This window comes from Protomyctophum bolini (assembly GCF_963924005.1).
Source record: "Protomyctophum bolini genome assembly, contig: SCAFFOLD_79, whole genome shotgun sequence".
Taxonomy (NCBI): domain Eukaryota; kingdom Metazoa; phylum Chordata; class Actinopteri; order Myctophiformes; family Myctophidae; genus Protomyctophum; species Protomyctophum bolini.
In genome coordinates, this window is record NW_027665964.1 from 202,288 (window position 1) to 227,500 (window position 25,213).

At 38.2% G+C, this 25,213-nt stretch overlaps 1 protein-coding gene across 2 annotated transcripts in view; it reads left to right on the plus strand.

The window, feature by feature from the left end:
• The window catches only part of LOC308312114 (segment polarity protein dishevelled homolog DVL-3-like), a 36,503-nt gene that overhangs the window by 490 nt on the left and 10,800 nt on the right, over positions 1 to 25,213 (plus strand). For both annotated transcript variants that reach the window (XM_080794509.1, XM_080794510.1), the window contains exons 2-7: positions 2,401 to 2,470; positions 4,730 to 4,854; positions 5,039 to 5,154; positions 5,427 to 5,559; positions 6,511 to 6,601; positions 9,953 to 10,022. In XM_080794509.1, the coding sequence (XP_080650635.1) occupies positions 2,401 to 2,470; positions 4,730 to 4,854; positions 5,039 to 5,154; positions 5,427 to 5,559; positions 6,511 to 6,601; positions 9,953 to 10,022 (605 nt within the window). The remainder of the gene's footprint in view (positions 1 to 2,400; positions 2,471 to 4,729; positions 4,855 to 5,038; positions 5,155 to 5,426; positions 5,560 to 6,510; positions 6,602 to 9,952; positions 10,023 to 25,213) is intronic.

Below are 25,213 nucleotides of genomic sequence, written 5' to 3' on the forward strand. Positions count from 1 at the left end.
CCCTTTAAACAATGTTTTACTAACTTTATAAATACTTCTTAACTTCTCTGGACCAAGACTTTGGGTAAAATACTCCTAAATATCTTTAAACTATGTTTTACTAACTATACTTCTCTAGACCAATTAAGACTTTGATAAAATCACCATTTGACTGTCCTACTCAGTCTGTGTCTCTGTGGGCAGTTCAGAAACCAGTCTGTGTCTCATAGGAGGGCTGTGGGCAGTTCAGAAACCAGTCTGTGTCTCATAGGAGGGCTGTGGGCAGTTCAGAAACCAGTCTGTCTCATAGGAGGGCTGTGGGCAGTTCAGAAACCAGTCTGTGTCTCATAGGAGGGCTGTGGGCAGTTCAGAAACCAGTCTGTCTCATAGGAGGGCTGTGGGCAGTTCAGAAACCAGTCTGTGTCTCATAGGAGGGCTGTGGGCAGTTCAGAAACCAGTCTGTGTCTCATAGGAGGGCTGTGGGTAGTTCAGAAACCAGCCTGTGTCTCATAGGAGGGCTGTGGGCAGTTCAGAAACCAGTCTGTGTCTCATAGGAGGGCTGTGGGCAGTTCAGAAACCAGTCTGTGTCTCATAGGAGGGCTGTGGGCAGTTCAAAAACCAGTCTGTGTCTCATAGGAGGGCTGTGGGCAGTTCAGAAACCAGTCTGTGTCTCATAGGAGGGCTGTGGGTAGTTCAGAAACCAGCCTGTGTCTCATAGGAGGGCTGTGGGCAGTTCAGAAACCAGTCTGTGTCTCATAGGAGGGCTGTGGGCAGTTCAGAAACCAGTCTGTGTCTCATAGGAGGGCTGTGGGTAGTTCAAAAACCAGTCTGTGTCTCATAGGAGGGCTGTGGGCAGTTCAGAAACCAGTCTGTGTCTCATAGGAGGGCTGTGGGCAGTTCATAAACCTGTCTGTCTGGGGGCACGGTGGCACAGTTGGTAGTGGTAAATGGTAAATGGTAAATGGTGCATTTATATAGCGCCTTTATCCAAGGCGCTTTACATAGATTGTGCATTACATTCACCCATTCATACACCGATGGCAGCGGAAACCATGCAAGGCACCAACTAGCACATCAGGAGCAATTAGGGGTTCAGTGTCTTGCTCAAGGACACTTCGACAGTAACTCTGGGGGAGCCCGGGTTCGAACTGGCAACCTTGCGGTTCCCATCCAGGCACTCTACCCCTGAGCCACCGCCGCCCCGTAGTGCTGTCGCCTCACAGCTAGAAGGTTCTGGGTTCGATTACCGCTCGGGACGCTGTGGGTGCTGGCAGCGTTTTCCTCCTCCGTGTCATCAGTGGCCATACCCGAAGGCGGGGTTGGGAAAGGGCCTTTCTGTGTGGAGTTTGCATGTTCTCCCCGTGTCCCCTAGGGTAGGTACCCTCACAAAAAACATGCAGTAATCCTGGTCTCCAAACTGCCTCCCCCTGGCCAGCCAGGGTGCCTGATGGAGGGGAAAGGAACTGGTTGGAATAACGTGTTCCTTCCACGCGCTATGTCCAACCAGGGAAACTCCCCCCTGTCAGGTGTAAAGGAGCAACTTGGACACTCAGGCATGAAGGAAGCATGAGTTCAAGTCCGTTGCTCTCCCCTTGTCCCCCATATATGGGGACTAGGTTGGCGGAGGGTGTGTAGAGCCCTGGATCACATTAGATGATTGACACAGGGGTGAAATAAAGGGTTACAAAATCGTGGGATAAAAATATATATATAAAAAAAATAAACCTGTCTGTCTCATAGGAGGGCTAGGGTTAGTGCTGACAGACAGACAGACAGACAGACAGACAGACAGACAGCTGGCTCATATTCAGTCCAGATTTCATTGCTTGTTGTTTTTCAGGGTGGGGCAAAAAAAATAATACTTTTATACACAAGGGTGTCACACAGACAGACAGACAGACAGACAGACAGACAGACAGACAGACATGTTGTTCTTTCCAACACATGTTGTTGTGATGAACAGTTTCTGGTGAGCAGTGAAAGTGTATTCTTTGTTTTGACTGTTAGGGTATTTTTGTATATAACTTCATAAGCTGATCAGCAGATCTACAAGCTCGTAGCGCGCCACCGAGTGGCGCGCTACGAGCTTGTAGATCTGCTGTTTTTCAATAGCTAAAGCATAACCTAATGCTATCACCAAAAGGCGTTCCCGCCCAGAATGGGTTAAAACAAAGTATTGCAAAGTATTTCATGTTTCTAAAGCAGGAGATGCCATTATTTCATGTTTCTAAAGCAGGAGATGCCATTATTTCATGTTTCTAAAGCAGGAGATGTCATTATTTCATGTTTCTAAAGCAGGAGATGTCATTATTTCATGTTTCTAAAGCAGGAGATGTCATTATCTCATGTTTCTAAAGCAGGAGATGTCATTATCTTATGTTTCTAAAGCAGGAGATCTCATTATCTCATGTTTCTCCTCAGGGTGGTGAAGGAGGAAATCTCAGACGACAACGCGAAGCTGCCTTGCTTTAACGGACGCGTTGTTTCCTGGGTACGTTTAATTCATATCCAATGAATTCATATTTAATTTCATATCCTGGGTGCGTTTAATAACCCTAACCCTATCCTGGGTACGTTTAATAACCTTAACCCTAACCCTATCCTGGGTGCGTTTAATAACCCTAACCCTATCCTGGGTACGTTTAATTCATATCTAATTAATTCATATTTAATTAATATCCTGGGTACGTTTAATAACCCTAACCCTATCCTGGGTACGTTTAATTCATATCTAATTAATTCATATTTAATTAATATCCTGGGTACGTTTAATAACCCTAACCCTATCCTGGGTACGTTTAATTCAAACGGAAACAAATAGGTGGTGCAGTCGGTACTAGTGCTGTCAGTAAAATGGTAAATGGTGCATTTATATATAGCGCCTTTACATAGATGGTGCATTACATTCACCCATTCACCACAGAAAGGTCCCATGGGGACATGGGGCTACACTACGCCAACGTTTAACGTTAGCTTCCATGCTAGGCTTGCTAGCTGGCATCGACATTAAATAATGTGTTGTATAATATATACAGTATCCTCTGAAGCAACAGATGTTTTCTAATGCTCAGATTGTTCTGGAATTGCTGTGGAATGCACACCCAAAAACGCTCTCATTCCTTCCTCTTAGTATTCCCCCTAATAAAGTTGTTTTTATTTGTTTTCATGTAATAATAATAATAGTAATAATAATAATAAAACTTTATTTGTATAGCACCTTTCATGACATGAAATGCAGCTCAAAGTGCTTTACAGAAAAATGGAGAATTAAAGAAAAGCGAGGCAACAACATTAAAAACAAGCAGTAATGCAATACAGTGAGGACATGAATAACAAAAATAAAAAATAAAAGCAATGTTGTAGAAGTGGGTCTTGAAATTAAAATTCATGAGAACTTCTGTCTTATCCTCATTTAGCTTGAGAAAGTTCTCACTCATCCAACATTTGATGCTAGACAGACAGGTCAACAGCGGGTCTAAAGCACAGGGATCATCTGGAGCCACAGAAAGATATAATAGACATTTGAGCTGCACGTTATCTGTTGGTCTTGATCAAGTAGCCTACACCAACGTTTTATAATCTACGGTAGTCACTGTTCAATGATTCACTGGTACACCAAAATAACAAAATCCATTTGAAAATAAATATCACTGTTCTCAGGTCAAATATTGATATGCAATTAAAATGTGATTTATTTAGAATAATTCATTACAAAGCCTCTGATTAAAACATTTTTAACCAAGCCCTATTTTTCATCTGGGAGCATTTTGACTAAATCATTGTATCTACAGAAGAAACATGAAGCCATACAAATAATGAACTGCATGTATTCAATACATGGGTTAGGGTTACAGTACATTAATTGTATTTCTATTACAATAGGAATACAGGGACAGTGTTTTTAGGGACAGTGTTTTTAGGGACAGTGTTTTTAGGGACAGTTTTTTAGGGACAGTGTTTTTAGGGACAGTTTTTTAGGGAACATTCGAGGCAGTAAATCATCAAATCAGGTTAAGGAGCAACTGGAATCACAGGACAGTGAGGAAGACAAGACCTCATTGACCCTGACACGCACCCACGCACGCACACACACACACACACACACACACACACACACACACACACACACACACACACACACACACACACACACACACACATAACAGATAACACTGCTCTCACACGCTGCCTAACTGGAAGATTTAATCACAGCTGGAGAGAGAGAGACCTTATGTGACAGAGAGAGAGAGACCTTTTATCCGTGCTCCTTCTCCTACCAAACCACACAGTTAGCACACATCTCTCTCCGTGCAAAATAAGACCTGCACTCTCCCAGAATCCAGCTGCACTACAAACATATAGCATCCACACAACTGTCATATTCACTGTACAAATATTACAATAATAATATTACAATACAATAAACACACTGTTGCGACATTTCGCTGTGATGCATCACAACTTTCTCATTCCCCGGCACCTCCCCTTTCCACTGCACACACACACACACACACACACACACACACACACACACACACACACACACACACACACACACACACACACACACACACACACACACACACACACACACACGGGGCACGGCAGCACGGTACAGCAGTGTGTCATTAACCCCTGCTGTGCTGTTACTGTGTCATTAACCCCTGCTGTGCTGTTACTGTGTCATTAACCCCTGCTGTGCTGTTACTGTGTCATTAACCCCTGCTGTGCTGTTACGTCGTCCATTCAGCTGGTGTCAGGAGACTCGGTCCAATCAGACGGAGGCTCGGTGGCGGACAGCATCGACCCCGCCCCCCCGCTGACCCCGCTGGAGAGGACGGTCGGCATCGGAGACTCGAGACCCCCGTCATACCAGTCAGTACTGTGTGTGTGTGTGTGTGTGTGTGTGTGTGTGTGCGTGTGTGTATTTTTTATTCAAGTGTCTGCTACTATCTGCAAGTAAGGCTTACTTAAGGCTTACAATTACTGTATGTGTGTGTGTGTGTGTGTGTGTGTGTGTGTGTGTGTGTGTGTGTGTGTGTGCGCGTGCGTGTGTCAGTGCGAAGGCTGCGAGTGGCAGAGACACGCTGGACAACGACACAGAGAGCGGCTCCATAATGTCACCGAGGAGAGAGAGGGAGAGAGAGAGACCTCGACGGAAACACAATGACCACGGTACGCTAAGCTAAATGCTAACGCTGTGATTAATCGAAGGTGTGTGAACACTACATTAGGAGAGCTTATATACACTGCTGCTAACGTGCTAACGTGCTAACAGAGTTGTCTGTGTTCCAGGGGGAAGGCAGAATGTGCTAACGTTGTGTTCCAGGGGGAAGGTAGAATGTGCTAACGTTGTGTTCCAGGGGGAAGGTAGAATGTGCTAACGTGCTAACGTTGTGTTCCAGGGGGAAGGTAGAATGTGCTAACGTGCTAACGTTGTGTTCCAGGGGGAAGGCAGAACGGCCACTCGCGGCCGTCGGGCCGCGGAGCGGCAGAGTACGACAGCTGTTCGTCTTTCATGAGCAGCGAACTGGAGTCCACTTCCTGTTTCGACTCGGAGGATGACGACGCCACCAGCAGGTAAAATGCACGCACTGCAGGTTACCACGTTAGCACTGATGCTAACACACTGCAGGTTAGCACGTTAGCACTGACCCTAACACACTGCAGGTTACCACGTTAGCACTGACCCTAACACACTGCAGGTTACCATGTTAGCACTGACCCTAACACACTGCAGGTTACCATGTTAGCACTGACCCTAACACACTGCAGGTTACCATGTTAGCACTGACCCTAACACACTGCAGGTTGGCACGTTAGCGCTGATCCTAACGCGACATTAGATTAATATTAGGGAGGTTTGCACATGCTCAGTGTAAACAGGAACTGCGATGATGGAGTGCTCCAGCAGAGGTGCAAGCCCATTTTGACCTAACGACGATTCTACAAATGCCTTCTAAACCCTGATGTTTCTGTGTCAGTGGTTCTCACAGGGTTAAACCTCATGTTTCTGTGTCAGTGGTTCTCACAGGGTTAAACCTCATGTTTCTGTGTCAGTGGTTCTCACAGGGTTAAACCTCATGTTTCTGTGTCAGTGGTTCTCACAGGGTTAAACCTCATGTTTCTGTGTCAGTGGTTCTCACAGGGTTAAACCTCATGTTTCTGTGTCAGTGGTTCTCACAGGGTTAAACCTCATGTTTCTGTGTCAGTGGTTCTCACAGGGTTAAACCTCATGTTTCTGTGTCAGTGGTTCTCACAGGGTTAAACCTCATGTTTCTGTGTCAGTGGTTCTCACAGGGTTAAACCTCATGTTTCTGTGTCAGTGACGGTGATTTTCACGTCAAGGACCCCCCCCCCCCCGCCCAGCCAGAAGCAAAGATTTGAGTTAAAAACGTCCGCTCTGAAAGAAAATGGGCCTTTAAGGTTAAACAGCCTATCAGAGCAGAGCTCGTTAATAAATAATTAGCAGTAATGAATGTAATTATATAATAATAATAATAATAATATGTAATGTATTATTAACTGCAGGTTGAGCAGCTCCACAGAGCAGAGCTCGTCTCGTCTGATGAGACGACATCGACGGAGGAGAAGAAAGACCAGGACCCAAGACATGGACAGAGTGAGACGCACACACACACACACACGCACGCACGCACGCACGCACGCACGCACGCACGCACGCACGCACGCACGCACGCACGCACGCACGCACGCACGCACGCACGCACGCACGCACGCACGCACACACACACACACACACACACACACGCGCACACGCACATGCACACGCACACACGTTCAGTCTATACATGCTAGCTGACTGTAGTTGTTCAGTCGGTATAATAAATATGAACACATTTAATAACCAGTCTGTCGACAGTTTGAACATAGTTGAATTTATGACCTTAACTCAGACCTGGGCATTGTACGGACATCATCTCAAAACAACAAAGGGACATCCTGGACCTGATGAATATGGTCAAAGAGCTTAAACAACTAAGCGTGGAGAAGGACAAGAAGATTGCGACGTTTGAGAGTCGGGTAGATGACCTAGAACAATACTCCAGACTAAACAATGTAATTGTGAGTGGTCTGGCGACCAAACCACGGTACGCTATAGGGCTGTGGCCTCGACGACCAGCGGCGAACCCACGGAGGAAGACTCTGAAGCAGTCGAGCAACAAGTGATATCCTACATGGCGGAGAAGGGCATACAGATCAACAGCGAAGACATTGAAGCATGTCACCCCCTCCCAAGAAGAGAAAAGAAGGGCACACTGCCACCGGGCGAGAAGGACATAATCCTACGCTTCACGAATAGGAAACACAAGGTTGCACTTCTGAAGCAGTGGCGTAAACTGGAGGGCACAGAACGTATATCTAAAGGAGCATCTGACGAAGAGAAGCGGGTCCATCGCCTGGCAAGGCAGGGGAAGATACAGTCAACATGGACCATGAACTGTAAAGTCTACATCCAGCTCAACGGAACCCCAGAAGAACCCTCGTCATCAAAGACCTGTCGGACTTGGATCAGTACCAGTGACAATGAACGACACGACAACAAATACGGTACCACCCTATCTCACCATGAAGAAACACAAGACTATTATTATTATTATTAATATTATTATTATATTTAAACCCTAACCCTAACCCACCCTATCTCACCATGAAGAAACACAAGACTCTATTATTATTAATATTAATATTATTATTATTATGCACAATCTATATGTGGCAGCTACACTATATATTGCACGAGGTATTATACCATATGTCGTATGGTATCATCAATATTTATATGCGGCAGCTACACTATATATTACAAGAGGTATTTTACTATACATCGTATAGCACTATCAATATTCATATGGGGTTTCTGTAACCCAAATCCCTTATTCCAGAGAGCTGTGGAGGAACAGGGAGTTATTGAAGCAGTAAGTGAATCCAAAAACAAGACATCCACCGACCACAATGACCTGAGCATGTCATTACTCACCATAATAAAAACCATTTACATTCATATGCAACCTCTCATTCAGAAATGGTGTCTTCCCAAATCAAATGAAAAAAGCTAAGGTTGTCCCCAGTCTTCAAAACAGGAAACAAACAACACTTTACAAACTATAGACCAATTTCCTTGCTCTCACAGTTTTCAAAAATATTGGAGAAATTATTTGGGGAGAGGCTGAATCACTTTGTAGAAAGAAAATAACTTATTAACAGAAAATCAATACGGTTTTAGAGCCAACAGATCGCCTGCAATGACACGGATTGAACTAACTGAAGAGATAATAAAAAAACATAGATAAAAAGTTGTACACAGTCTTTGTAGACCTGAAGAAATCATTTGACACAATTAATCATAATATCCTCATAAGGAAAATGTCAAAGTATGGCATCAGAGGCGTTGTGTCAAAATGTCTTGAAAGCTACATAAAAGATAGAGAACACATTGTTGTACCGTCTGCCTGATGGCAACAGTTCAAACAGTGAGTGAGCGTGGTGGGAAGTGTCTTTCATAATGTCTCTGTGTAGTCCTTCCAGTGTGGGGAGAGGGCAGCCAACGATCTACAGCACAGAAGATGGTTGGCTGCCCTCTCCCCACACTGGAAGGACTACACACAGACCGCTGTCATGAAAAAACTCTGAACATTATGAAAGACACTTCCCACCCCGCGCACTCACTGTTTGAACTGTTGCCATCAGGCAGACGGCACTGAGTGATCAAGTCAAAGACCAATGGATTCAGTAACGGCTTCTATCCCACAGCGGTAGTTGCACTCAATGCTTTTTGTCTTTTTCTTGCACTATAGATGTTTGTTTATGTCCTGTGTATGTAAGACTGAGAGTGTATTTATACTCTGTACATGACAAATAAACCTGAACCTGAACCGGAACCTGCTAAAAAATAATCTGTTGCTGCGACACTTTTTAGTTTTCTCTGCTATCTCAAGTGCAATAAGGGTTTGTTGTGCGATAACAGCTGAAATTACATGTTTGTGCATTAGTGCTGCAGGGGTTGTGCAATAACAAGAAGTCACGTGTGTTTTGTTTTAGCTTGTACAGTATGTTGTTTTGTGATATGATGCACTCACTGATTGGTTGGCACTTTTAATTTCGTTGTACACGAATGAATAAATACAAACTCTGGTTCGATAGAAATAAATTATCCTTAAATCTAAGTAAAACAAAATGTATGGTATTCGGAAACCGCCAGATACAAACGGATATTCAGTTGATAATACTCCAGGGGTACGGCCCGGCAAGCCAATGGCGTCTCCCTAACGGACAGGACATGAGCTACGGACACTAAAAAAAAAGAAAAAAAAAGATGGAAACTGTTAACTTGTGCATTGTATGAATGTATGACCTCCTTCCGAAAATAAACCGAACTGAACTGCCAGGGTGCCAAGTCTCAACAATATCATCACTGATTGGCTTGTTGTTGTTGTGTTTTCAGAACGTTGTTGTTTAATAGTTGTGAGTGACTCAACTGTGCTCATCTCACGCTGATAGTAAGCAGTGCGCCATGTGGGTTGTGAACGTGGCACCACCAGGCTCCTCCATGGAAGAACTATTAAAACAGCTACCTCTAATGTTCTCATTGTTAAAATAAAATGCTAGTATTTACATGACTTGTAACTTAAACAAAAACATAGTTTTTAACTGGGAAAGGAAACGTCTCGAGCATGCAAATACAAAGTAATAGAAAAATCACACCCATGTGAAATGAGGGGTGCTCTAATTGTACATCATCATAAATGGCCATTCACTGCTTTGTATATAGAATAAAATTGACATTATGCATAATTAAGTTCCGCCTTTTGGCTGAACTTCAAACCTCCAAAATATTTGGAGGGCTAATGCGGCCCCTTGTTGAAAAATAATTGCCCACCCCTGCCTTGTGTGTGTGTGTGTGTGTGTGTGTGTGTGTGTGTGTGTGTGTGTGTGTGTGTGCGCTCTCCAGTCTTCCTCGTTCAGCAGCATCACAGACTCCACCATGTCTCTGAACATCATCACTGTTACTCTGAACATGGGTATGTACTCTATAATATCTATATCTATACTGTTACTCTGAACATCATCACTGTTACTCTGAACATGGGTATGTACTCTATAATATCTATATCTATACTGTTACTCTGAACATCATCACTGTTACTCTGAACATGGGTATGTACTCTATAATATCTATATCTATACTGTTACTCTGAACATGGGTATGTACTCTATAATATCTATATCTATACTGTTACTCTGAACATGGGTATGTAATCTACTCTATAATATATATATCTATACTGTTACTCTGAACATGGGTATGTACTCTATAATATCTATATCTATACTGTTACTCTGAACATGGGTATGTAATCTACTCTATAATATATATATCTATACTGTTACTCTGAACATGGGTATGTAATCTACTCTATAATATCTATATCTATATTTAATCTATAATATCTATAATACCTATCTATGGATCTATATTTAGTGTGGTTGCCCTAACAGGACAACCAGACTATTGTTATTGTAAATGAGCGATACTTTGCCGCACTACTACCACAACTTATAGCAAAACAATATTTATTGGATAAGTGGGGAGTCATTGGAGGGTATTGATGAGTGGGGAGTCATTGGAGGGTATTGATGAGTGGGGAGTCATTGGAGGGTATTGATGAGTGGGGAGTCATTGGAGGGTATTGATGAGTGGGGAGTCATTGGAGGGTATTGATGAGTGGGGAGTCATTGGAGGGTATTGATGAGTGGGGAGTCATTGGAGGGTATTGATGAGTGGGGAGTCAATGGAGGGTATTGATAAGTGGGGAGTCATTGGAGGGTATTGATGAGTGGGGAGTCAATGGAGGGTATTTATTGCAACTCTAGATTTAGCCCCAGAATGGCTCTTGTTGTAGATTCATCCCAGTATTTAAAAAATCTAAATTTGCTAAAATCTAGGTCCATGTGTGGTCCAGCCCTATGGAATGCATATGCTAATAAAAACAACTTCATACTTCCTATAAGGTTAATATGAGCAATGAGCATCAAAGCAATATTTAGATTTTTTATTATTTTGTATTTAAATAACCGATCTACTAGCTCACAACGTGTTGCGACACGTTGTGAGCTAGCAGATCAGAGTAGTATGATATAGTGTCTGTTCGGTACCTTTTTTGGCCACTGGTGGCGCTAGTGAGCAATTAATGCATAATTTGCATAATTAATTATGCAAATTAGTAATTACATTCCTTGAATTCCATAGATATAATTAGCATAATCATAAATCATAAAATATAAATATCCATAAATATAATTAGCATATAATAGTTTATAATTAAATAATAATAAAAACTAATAATAGGTTATTTATAAATGCATGATGTGGGGTATGTGTGTGTGTGATTAGCTGGTACATCTCAGCTCTCCCTCTCCCTCTCCCTGCGTCACCATTTGCCATGTCCCCAACATGTAAATTTTGTCACTGGGGTTAAGGTGGGGGGGGATGGTCGCTAACCTCAGGCAATATTTATTTAGGGCAGGGGGGTCACTGTCTTAAGGGGGGGATGGGCTCTAACCATGGGCCAGGTGCGACATGCAAATTAAATGAAGCGAGGGGGTGGGGTGGGGGGATGGGCACCCCCCTCTTTGTGGAATGCTAGGTGCCAGACATGCAAATTAAATGAAGCGGGGGGGTGAGGTGGGGGGATGGTATCTAAACAGGTGCAAGTTAGATAAACAAGGGGGTGGGGTGGGCTCTAACCAGGTGCTAGTAGTAAAATGCAAATTAGATAAGCACAAAGGTGGGGGTCCTTATCTTTGAAGTGAATTGTATGCATAAATTAATCAAGGTAGTATTTAAATTCCTTACATACATTGACAGTGGGTGTGTGATTCCACCTAGTGGTCAATCTCTCTATATAAATATTTACACTGCAATACCTACTATGCCCTGATGTGATCTCAGTCATCTAGGGCAATGTTTTTCAATCAATAGTCTGGGGACCACCAATGGTCCTTGAATGTAATTCTTGTGAAAAATCAATGATACCCCCCTAGTGTTCAATCTCTATATAAATATTTACACTGCAATACCATTTATGCCCTGATGTGATCTCAGTCATCTAGGGAAATGTTTTTCAATCATTGGTCTGGGGACCACCAGTGGTCCTTGAATGTAATTCTTGGGTAAGTCAAGGATATCCCCCCTAGTGGTCAATTTCTATATACATATTTACAACTGCAATACCATTTATGCCCTGATTTCAGTCACCTAGTGCAAATGTCTTCAAGCATTGGTCCGGGGGCTACCGATGATCTTTGAGAGGGTTCAGGTGACCCTCCCCCCAGCTAAATCATGGAGAGTTGGTAACCAAATAGTCTCCTTATAGATCTTTAACTCTATACTTTTCAATTTTTTGTGTTTTTGAATTTTTATGTTTCATGGTGTCCTAAGGTGTATGGTTTATTGTCTGTCTTGTATTATTTTTGGTGTTTTGTGTTGGGATCTTTGAATTTTTTATGTTTCATGTTGTCCAAATGGGGTTGGGTATTGTAAATCTTGTATTATTTTTTGTGTTTTGTGTTGTGTCTTTGAATTTTGCATGCTTCATGTGGTACTAGGTGTTTGGGTTATTGTCTGTCTTGTATTATTTTTGGTGTTTTGTGTTGGGATCTTTGAATTTTTTATGTTTCATGTTGTCCAAATGGGTTGGGTATTGTAAATCTTGTATTATTTTTTGTGTTTTGTGTTGTGTCTTTGAATTTTGCATGCTTCATGTGGTACTAGGTGTTTGGGTTATTGTCTGTCTTGTATTATTTTTGGTGTTTTGTGTTGGGATCTTTGAATTTTTTATGTTTCATGTTGTCCAAATGGGGTTGGGTATTGTAAATCTTGTATTATTTTTGGTGTTTTGGGTTGTGTCTTTGAATTTTGCATGCTTCATGTGGTACTAGGTGTTTGGGTTATTGTCTGTCTTGTATTATTTTTGGTGTTTTGTGTTGGGATCTTTGAATTTTTTATGTTTCATGTTGTCCAAATGGGGTTGGGTATTGTAAATCTTGTATTATTTTTTGTGTTTTGTGTTGTGTCTTTGAATTTTGCATGCTTCATGTGGTACTAGGTGTTTGGGTTATTGTCTGTCTTGTATTATTTTTGGTGTTTTGTGTTGGGATCTTTGAATTTTTTATGTTTCATGTTGTCCAAATGGGTTGGGTATTGTAAATCTTGTATTATTTTTTGTGTTTTGTGTTGTGTCTTTGAATTTTGCATGCTTCATGTGGTACTAGGTGTTTGGGTTATTGTCTGTCTTGTATTATTTTTGGTGTTTTGTGTTGGGATCTTTGAATTTTTTATGTTTCATGTTGTCCAAATGGGTTGGGTATTGTAAATCTTGTATTATTTTTTGTGTTTTGGGTTGTGTCTTTGAATTTTGCATGCTTCATGTGGTACTAGGTGTTTGGGTTATTGTCTGTCTTGTATTATTTTTGGTGTTTTGTGTTGGGATCTTTGAATTTTTTATGTTTCATGTTGTCCAAATGGGGTTGGGTATTGTAAATCTTGTATTATTTTTTGTGTTTTGTGTTGTGTCTTTGAATTTTGCATGCTTCATGTGGTACTAGGTGTTTGGGTTATTGTCTGTCTTGTATTATTTTTGGTGTTTTGTGTTGGGATCTTTGAATTTTTTATGTTTCATGTTGTCCAAATGGGTTGGGTATTGTAAATCTTGTATTATTTTTTGTGTTTTGTGTTGTGTCTTTGAATTTTGCATGCTTCATGTGGTACTAGGTGTTTGGGTTATTGTCTGTCTTGTATTATTTTTGGTGTTTTGTGTTGGGATCTTTGAATTTTTTATGTTTCATGTTGTCCAAATGGGGTTGGGTATTGTAAATCTTGTATTATTTTTTGTGTTTTGTGTTGTGTCTTTGAATTTTGCATGCTTCATGTGGTACTAGGTGTTTGGGTTATTGTCTGTCTTGTATTATTTTTGGTGTTTTGTGTTGGGATCTTTGAATTTTTTATGTTTCATGTTGTCCAAATGGGGTTGGGTATTGTAAATCTTGTATTATTTTTTGTGTTTTGTGTTGTGTCTTTGAATTTTACATGCTTCATGTGGTACTAGGTGTTTGGGTTATTGTCTGTCTTGTATTATTTTTGGTGTTTTGTGTTGGGATCTTTGAATTTTTTATGTTTCATGTTGTCCAAATGGGGTTGGGTATTGTAAATCTTGTATTATTTTTGGTGTTTTGGGTTGTGTCTTTGAATTTTGCATGCTTCATGTGGTACTAGGTGTTTGGGTTATTGTCTGTCTTGTATTATTTTTGGTGTTTTGTGTTGGGATCTTTGAATTTTTTATGTTTCATGTTGTCCAAATGGGTTGGGTATTGTAAATCTTGTATTATTTTTTGTGTTTTGTGTTGTGTCTTTGAATTTTGCATGCTTCATGTGGTACTAGGTGTTTGGGTTATTGTCTGTCTTGTATTATTTTTGGTGTTTTGTGTTGGGATCTTTGAATTTTTTATGTTTCATGTTGTCCAAATGGGGTTGGGTATTGTAAATCTTGTATTATTTTTTGTGTTTTGTGTTGTGTCTTTGAATTTTGCATGCTTCATGTGGTACTAGGTGTTTGGGTTATTGTCTGTCTTGTATTATTTTTGGTGTTTTGTGTTGGGATCTTTGAATTTTTTATGTTTCATGTTGTCCAAATGGGTTGGGTATTGTAAATCTTGTATTATTTTTTGTGTTTTGTGTTGTGTCTTTGAATTTTGCATGCTTCATGTGGTACTAGGTGTTTGGGTTATTGTCTGTCTTGTATTATTTTTGGTGTTTTGTGTTGGGATCTTTGAATTTTTTATGTTTCATGTTGTCCAAATGGGGCTGGGTATTGTAAATCTTGTATTATTTTTTGTGTTTTGTGTTGTGTCTTTGAATTTTGCATGCTTCATGTGGTACTAGGTGTTTGGGTTATTGTCTGTCTTGTATTATTTTTGGTGTTTTGTGTTGGGATCTTTGAATTTTTTATGTTTCATGTTGTCCAAATGGGGTTGGGTATTGTAAATCTTGTATTATTTTTTGTGTTTTGTGTTGTGTCTTTGAATTTTACATGCTTCATGTGGTACTAGGTGTTTGGGTTATTGTCTGTCTTGTATTATTTTTGGTGTTTTGTGTTGGGATCTTTGAATTTTTTATGTTTCATGTTGTCCAAATGGGGTTGGGTATTGTAAATCTTGTATTATTTTTTGTGTTTTGTGTTGTGTCTTTGAATTTTGCATGCTTCATGTGGTACTAGGTGTTTGGGTTATTGTCTGTCTTGTATTATTTTTGGTGTTTTGTGTTGGGATCTTGGAATTTTTTATGTTTCATGTTGTCCAAATGGGTTGGGTATTGTAAATCTTGTATTATTTTTTGTGTTTTGTGTTGTGTCTTTGAATTTTGCATGCTTCATGTGGTACTAGGTGTTTGGGTTATTGTCTGTCTTGTATTATTTTTGGTGTTTTGGGTTGGGATCTTTGAATTTTTTATGTTTCATGTTGTCCAAATGGGGTTGGGTATTGTAAATCTTGTATTATTTTTGTGTTTTGTGTTGTGTCTTTGAATTTTGCATGCTTCATGTGGTACTAGGTGTTTGGGTTATTGTCTGTCTTGTATTATTTTTGGTGTTTTGTGTTGGGATCTTTGAATTTTTTATGTTTCATGTTGTCCAAATGGGGTTGGGTATTGTAAATCTTGTATTATTTTTTGTGTTTTGTGTTGTGTCTTTGAATTTTGCATGCTTCATGTGGTACTAGGTGTTTGGGTTATTGTCTGTCTTGTATTATTTTTGGTGTTTTGTGTTGGGATCTTTGAATTTTTTATGTTTCATGTTGTCCAAATGGGGTTGGGTATTGTAAATCTTGTATTATTTTTTGTGTTTTGTGTTGTGTCTTTGAATTTTGCATGCTTCATGTGGTACTAGGTGTTTGGGTTATTGTCTGTCTTGTATTATTTTTGGTGTTTTGTGTTGGGATCTTTGAATTTTTTATGTTTCATGTTGTCCAAATGGGGTTGGGTATTGTAAATCTTGTATTATTTTTTGTGTTTTGTGTTGTGTCTTTGAATTCTGCATGCTTCATGTGGTACTAGGTGTTTGGGTTATTGGCTGTCTTGTATTATTTTTGGTGTTTTGTGTTGGGATCTTTGAATTTTTTATGTTTCATGTTGTCCAAATGGGGTTGGGTATTGTAAATCTTGTATTATTTTTTGTGTTTTGTGTTGTGTCTTTGAATTTTGCATGCTTCATGTGGTACTAGGTGTTTGGGTTATTGTCTGTCTTGTATTATTTTTGGTGTGTTGTGTTGGGATCTTTGAATTTTTTATGGTTCATGTTGTCCAAATGGGGTTGGGTATTGTAAATCTTGTATTATTTTTTGTGTTTTGTGTTGTGTCTTTGAATTTTGCATGTTACATGTGGTACTAGGTGTTTGGGTTATTGTCTGTCTTGTATTATTTTTGGTGTTTTGTGTTGGGATCTTTGAATTTTTTATGTTTCATGTTGTCCAAATGGGGTTGGGTATTGTAAATCTTGTATTATTTTTGGTGTTTTGTGTTGTGTCTTTGAATTTTGCATGCTTCATGTGGTACTAGGTGTTTGGGTTATTGTCTGTCTTGTATTATTTTTGGTGTTTTGTGTTGGGATCTTTGAATTTTTTATGTTTCATGTTGTCCAAATGGGGTTGGGTATTGTATATCTTGTATTATTTTTTGTGTTTTGTGTTGTGTCTTTGAATTTTGCATGTTTCATGTGGTACTAGGTGTTTGGGTTATTGTCTGTCTTGTATTATTTTTGGTGTTTTGTGTTGGGATCTTTGAATTTTTTATGTTTCATGTTGTCCAAATGGGGTTGGGTATTGTAAATCTTGTATTATTTTTGGTGTTTTGGGTTGTGTCTTTGAATTTTGCATGCTTCATGTGGTACTAGGTGTTTGGGTTATTGTCTGTCTTGTATTATTTTTGGTGTTTTGTGTTGGGATCTTTGAATTTTTTATGTTTCATGTTGTCCAAATGGGGTTGGGTATTGTAAATCTTGTATTATTTTTGGTGTTTGGGTTGTGTCTTTGAATTTTGCATGATTCATGTGGTACTAGGTGTTTGGGTTATTGTCTGTCTTGTATTATTTATGGTGTTTTGTGTTGGGATCTTTGAATTTTTTATGTTTCATGTTGTCCAAATGGGGTTGGGTATTGTAAATCTTGTATTCTTTTTGGTGTTTTGGGTTGTGTCTTTGAATTTTGCATGCTTCATGTGGTACTAGGTGTTTGGGTTATTGTCTGTCTTGTATTATTTTTGGTGTTTTGTGTTGGGATCTTTGAATTTTTTATGTTTCATGTTGTCCAAATGGGGATTGGGTATTGTAAATCTTGTATTATTTTTGGTGTTTTGGGTTGTGTCTTTGAATTTTGCATGCTTCATGTGGTACTAGGTGTTTGGGTTATTGTCGGTCTTGTATTATTTTTGGTGTTTTGTGTTGGGATATTTGAATTTTTTATGTTTCATGTTGTCCTAATGGGTTGGGTATTGTAAATCTTGTATTATTTTTGGTGTTTTGGGTTGTGTCTTTGAATTTTGCATGATTCATGTGGTACTAGGTGTTTGGGTTATTGTCTGTCTTGTATTATTTTTGGTGTTTTGGGTTGGGATCTTTGAATTTTTTATGTTTCATGTTGTCCAAATGGGGATTGGGTATTGTAAATCTTGTATTATTTTTGGTGTTTTGGGTTGTGTCTTTGAATTTTGCATGCTTCATGTGGTACTAGGTGTTTGGGTTATTGTCGGTCTTGTATTATTTTTGGTGTTTTGTGTTGGGATATTTGAATTTTTTATGTTTCATGTTGTCCTAATGGGTTGGGTATTGTAAATCTTGTATTATTTTTGGTGTTTTGGGTTGTGTCTTTGAATTTTGCATGATTCATGTGGTACTAGGTGTTTGGATTATTGTCTGTCTTGTATTCTTTTTTGTGTTTTGTGTTGTGTCTTTGAATTTTGTATGTTTCATGTGGTACTTCAAAATATTATTAATACAAACAGGCGGCCTGTTGTATTAATATAATATTTTGAAGTACCACATGAAACATACAAAATTCAAAGACACAACACAAAACACAAAAAAGAATACAAGACAGACAATAATCCAAACACCTAGTACCACATGAATCATGCAAAATTCAAAGACACAACCCAAAACACCAAAAATAATACAAGATTTACAATACCCAACCCATTAGGACAACATGAAACATAAAAAATTCAAATATCCCAACACAAAACACCAAAAATAATACAAGACCGACAATAACCCAAACACCTAGTACCACATGAAGCATGCAAAATTCAAAGACACAACCCAAAACACCAAAAATAATACAAGATTTACAATACCCAATCCCCATTTGGACAACATGAAACATAAAAAATTCAAAGATCCCAACCCAAAACACCAAAAATAATACAAGACAGACAATAACCCAAACACCTAGTACCACATGAATCATGCAAAATTCAAAGACACAACCCAAAACACCAAAAATAATACAAGATTTACAATACCCAACCCATTAGGACAACATGAAACATAAAAAATTCAAATATCCCAACACAAAACACCAAAAATAATACAAGACCGACAATAACCCAAACACCTAGTACCACATGAAGCATGCAAAATTCAAAGACACAACCCAAAACACCAAAAATAATACAAGATTTACAATACCCAATCCCCATTTGGACAACATGAAACATAAAAAATTCAAAGATCCCAACACAAAACACCAAAAATAATACAAGACAGACAATAACCCAAACACCTAGTACCACATGAAGCATGCAAAATTCAAAGACACAACCCAAAACACCAAAAAGAATACAAGATTTACAATACCCAACCCCATTTGGACAACATGAAACATAAAAAATTCAAAGATCCCAACACAAAACACCATAAATAATACAAGACAGACAATAACCCAAACACCTAGTACCACATGAATCATGCAAAATTCAAAGACACAACCCAAACACCAAAAATAATACAAGATTTACAATACCCAACCCCATTTGGACAACATGAAACATAAAAAATTCAAAGATCCCAACACAAAACACCAAAAATAATACAAGACAGACAATAACCCAAACACCTAGTACCACATGAAGCATGCAAAATTCAAAGACACAACCCAAAACACCAAAAATAATACAAGATTTACAATACCCAACCCCATTTGGACAACATGAAACATAAAAAATTCAAAGATCCCAACACAAAACACCAAAAATAATACAAGACAGACAATAACCCAAACACCTAGTACCACATGAAACATGCAAAATTCAAAGACACAACACAAAACACCAAAAATAATACAAGATTTACAATACCCAACCCCATTTGGACAACATGAAACATAAAAAATTCAAAGATCCCAACACAAAACACCAAAAATAATACAAGACAGACAATAACCCAAACACCTAGTACCACATGAAACATGCAAAATTCAAAGACACAACACAAAACACAAAAAATAATACAAGATATACAATACCCAACCCCATTTGGACAACATGAAACATAAAAAATTCAAAGATCCCAACACAAAACACCAAAAATAATACAAGACAGACAATAACCCAAACACCTAGTACCACATGAAGCATGCAAAATTCAAAGACACAACACAAAACACCAAAAATAATACAAGATTTACAATACCCAACCCCATTTGGACAACATGAAACATAAAAAATTCAAAGATCCCAACACAAAACACCAAAAATAATACAAGACAGACAATAACCCAAACACCTAGTACCACATGTAACATGCAAAATTCAAAGACACAACACAAAACACAAAAAATAATACAAGATTTACAATACCCAACCCCATTTGGACAACATGAACCATAAAAAATTCAAAGATCCCAACACAACACACCAAAAATAATACAAGACAGACAATAACCCAAACACCTAGTACCACATGAAGCATGCAAAATTCAAAGACACAACACAAAACACAAAAAATAATACAAGATTTACAATACCCAACCCCATTTGGACAACATGAAACATAAAAAATTCAAAGATCCCAACACAAAACACCAAAAATAATACAAGACAGCCAATAACCCAAACACCTAGTACCACATGAAGCATGCAGAATTCAAAGACACAACACAAAACACAAAAAATAATACAAGATTTACAATACCCAACCCCATTTGGACAACATGAAACATAAAAAATTCAAAGATCCCAACACAAAACACCAAAAATAATACAAGACAGACAATAACCCAAACACCTAGTACCACATGAAGCATGCAAAATTCAAAGACACAACACAAAACACAAAAAATAATACAAGATTTACAATACCCAACCCCATTTGGACAACATGAAACATAAAAAATTCAAAGATCCCAACACAAAACACCAAAAATAATACAAGACAGACAATAACCCAAACACCTAGTACCACATGAAGCATGCAAAATTCAAAGACACAACACAAAACACAAAAAATAATACAAGATTTACAATACCCAACCCCATTTGGACAACATGAAACATAAAAAATTCAAAGATCCCAACACAAAACACCAAAAATAATACAAGACAGACAATAACCCAAACACCTAGTACCACATGAAGCATGCAAAATTCAAAGACACAACACAAAACACAAAAATAATACAAGATTTACAATACCCAACCCCATTTGGACAACATGAAACATAAAAAATTCAAAGATCCCAACCCAAAACACCAAAAATAATACAAGACAGACAATAACCCAAACACCTAGTACCACATGAAGCATGCAAAATTCAAAGACACAACACAAAACACAAAAAATAATACAAGATTTACAATACCCAACCCATTTGGACAACATGAAACATAAAAAATTCCAAGATCCCAACACAAAACACCAAAAATAATACAAGACAGACAATAACCCAAACACCTAGTACCACATGAAGCATGCAAAATTCAAAGACACAACACAAAACACAAAAAATAATACAAGATTTACAATACCCAACCCCATTTGGACAACATGAAACATAAAAAATTCAAAGATCCCAACACAAAACACCAAAAATAATACAAGACAGACAATAACCCAAACACCTAGTACCACATGAAGCATGTAAAATTCAAAGACACAACACAAAACACAAAAAATAATACAAGATTTACAATACCCAACCCCATTTGGACAACATGAAACATAAAAAATTCAAAGATCCCAACACAAAACACCAAAAATAATACAAGACAGACAATAACCCAAACACCTAGTACCACATGAAGCATGCAAAATTCAAAGACACAACACAAAACACAAAAAATAATACAAGATTTACAATACCCAGCCCCATTTGGACAACATGAAACATAAAAAATTCAAAGATCCCAACACAAAACACCAAAAATAATACAAGACAGACAATAACCCAAACACCTAGTACCACATGAAGCATGCAAAATTCAAAGACACAACACAAAACACAAAAAATAATACAAGATTTACAATACCCAACCCATTTGGACAACATGAAACATAAAAAATTCAAAGATCCCAACACAAAACACCAAAAATAATACAAGACAGACAATAACCCAAACACCTAGTACCACATGAAGCATGCAAAATTCAAAGACACAACACAAAACACAAAAAATAATACAAGATTTACAATACCCAACCCCATTTGGACAACATGAAACATAAAAAATTCAAAGATCCCAACACAAAACACCAAAAATAATACAAGACAGACAATAACCCAAACACCTAGTACCACATGAAGCATGCAAAATTCAAAGACACAACACAAAACACAAAAAATAATACAAGATTTACAATACCCAACCCATTTGGACAACATGAAACATAAAAAATTCAAAGATCCCAACACAAAACACCAAAAATAATACAAGACAGACAATAACCCAAACACCTAGTACCACATGAAGCATGCAAAATTCAAAGACACAACCCAAAACACCAAAAATAATACAAGATTTACAATACCCAACCCCATTTGGACAACATGAAACATAAAAAATTCAAAGATCCCAACACAAAACACCAAAAATAATACAAGACAGACAATAACCCAAACACCTAGTACCACATGAAGCATGTAAAATTCAAAGACACAACACAAAACACAAAAAATAATACAAGATTTACAATACCCAACCCCATTTGGACAACATGAAACATAAAAAATTCAAAGATCCCAACACAAAACACCAAAAATAATACAAGACAGACAATAACCCAAACACCTAGTACCACATGAAGCATGCAAAATTCAAAGACACAACACAAAACACAAAAAATAATACAAGATTTACAATACCCAACCCCATTTGGACAACATGAAACATAAAAAATTCAAAGATCCCAACACAAAACACCAAAAATAATACAAGACAGACAATAACCCAAACACCTAGTACCACATGAAGCATGCAAAATTCAAAGACACAACACAAAACACAAAAAATAATACAAGATTTACAATACCCAACCCATTTGGACAACATGAAACATAAAAAATTCAAAGATCCCAACACAAAACACCAAAAATAATACAAGACAGACAATAACCCAAACACCTAGTACCACATGAAGCATGCAAAATTCAAAGACACAACACAAAACACAAAAAATAATACAAGATTTACAATACCCAACCCCATTTGGACAACATGAAACATAAAAAATTCAAAGATCCCAACACAAAACACCAAAAATAATACAAGACAGACAATAACCCAAACACCTAGTACCACATGAAGCATGCAAAATTCAAAGACACAACCCAAAACACAAAAAATAATACAAGATTTACAATACCCAACCCATTTGGACAACATGAAACATAAAAAATTCAAAGATCCCAACACAAAACACCAAAAATAATACAAGACAGACAATAACCCAAACACCTAGTACCACATGAAGCATGCAAAATTCAAAGACACAACACAAAACACAAAAAATAATACAAGATTTACAATACCCAACCCATTTGGACAACATGAAACATAAAAAATTCAAAGATCCCAACACAAAACACCAAAAATAATACAAGACAGACAATAACCCAAACACCTAGTACCACATGAAGCATGCAAAATTCAAAGACACAACACAAAACACAAAAAATAATACAAGATTTACAATACCCAACCCCATTTGGACAACATGAAACATAAAAAATTCAAAGATCCCAACACAAAACACCAAAAATAATACAAGACAGACAATAACCCAAACACCTAGTACCACATGAAGCATGCAAAATTCAAAGACACAACCCAAAACACCAAAAATAATACAAGATTTACAATACCCAACCCCATTTGGACAACATGAAACATAAAAAATTCAAAGATCCCAACACAAAACACCAAAAATAATACAAGACAGACAATAACCCAAACACCTAGTACCACATGAAGCATGCAAAATTCAAAGACACAACACAAAACACAAAAAATAATACAAGATTTACAATACCCAACCCATTTGGACAACATGAAACATAAAAAATTCAAAGATCCCAACACAAAACACCAAAAATAATACAAGACAGACAATAACCCAAACACCTAGTACCACATGAAGCATGCAAAATTCAAAGACACAACACAAAACACAAAAAATAATACAAGATTTACAATACCCAACCCCATTTGGACAACATGAAACATAAAAAATTCAAAGATCCCAACACAAAACACCAAAAATAATACAAGACAGACAATAAACCATACACCTTAGGACACCATGAAACATAAAAATTCAAAAACACAAAAAATTGAAAAGTATAGAGTTAAAGATCTATAAGGAGACTATTTGGTTACCAACTCTCCATGATTTAGCTGGGGGGAGGGTCACCTGAACCCTCTCAAAGATCATCGGTAGCCCCCGGACCAATGCTTGAAGACATTTGCACTAGGTGACTGAAATCAGGGCATAAATGGTATTGCAGTTGTAAATATGTATATAGAAATTGACCACTAGGGGGGATATCCTTGACTTACCCAAGAATTACATTCAAGGACCACTGGTGGTCCCCAGACCAATGATTGAAAAACATTTCCCTAGATGACTGAGATCACATCAGGGCATAAATGGTATTGCAGTGTAAATATTTATATAGAGATTGAACACTAGGGGGGTATCATTGATTTTTCACAAGAATTACATTCAAGGACCATTGGTGGTCCCCAGACTATTGATTGAAAAACATTGCCCTAGATGACTGAGATCACATCAGGGCATAGTAGGTATTGCAGTGTAAATATTTATATAGAGAGATTGACCACTAGGTGGAATCACACACCCACTGTCAATGTATGTAAGGAATTTAAATACTACCTTGATTAATTTATGCATACAATTCACTTCAAAGATAAGGACCCCCACCTTTGTGCTTATCTAATTTGCATTTTACTACTAGCACCTGGTTAGAGCCCACCCCACCCCCTTGTTTATCTAACTTGCACCTGTTTAGATACCATCCCCCCACCTCACCCCCCCGCTTCATTTAATTTGCATGTCTGGCACCTAGCATTCCACAAAGAGGGGGGTGCCCATCCCCCCACCCCACCCCCTCGCTTCATTTAATTTGCATGTCGCACCTGGCCCATGGTTAGAGCCCATCCCCCCCTTAAGACAGTGACCCCCCTGCCCTAAATAAATATTGCCTGAGGTTAGCGACCATCCCCCCCCACCTTAACCCCAGTGACAAAATTTACATGTTGGGGACATGGCAAATGGTGACGCAGGGAGAGGGAGAGGGAGAGCTGAGATGTACCAGCTAATCACACACACACATACCCCACATCATGCATTTATAAATAACCTATTATTAGTTTTTATTATTATTTAATTATAAACTATTATATGCTAATTATATTTATGGATATTTATATTTTATGATTTATGATTATGCTAATTATATCTATGGAATTCAAGGAATGTAATTACTAATTTGCATAATTAATTATGCAAATTATGCATTAATTGCTCACTAGCGCCACCAGTGGCCAAAAAAGGTACCGAACAGACACTATATCATACTACTGATCAGCTATTGTTTTTTAACATGCGACACATCATACGGCGAAGCATACATCAGGCTTTGTTTTTAGCTG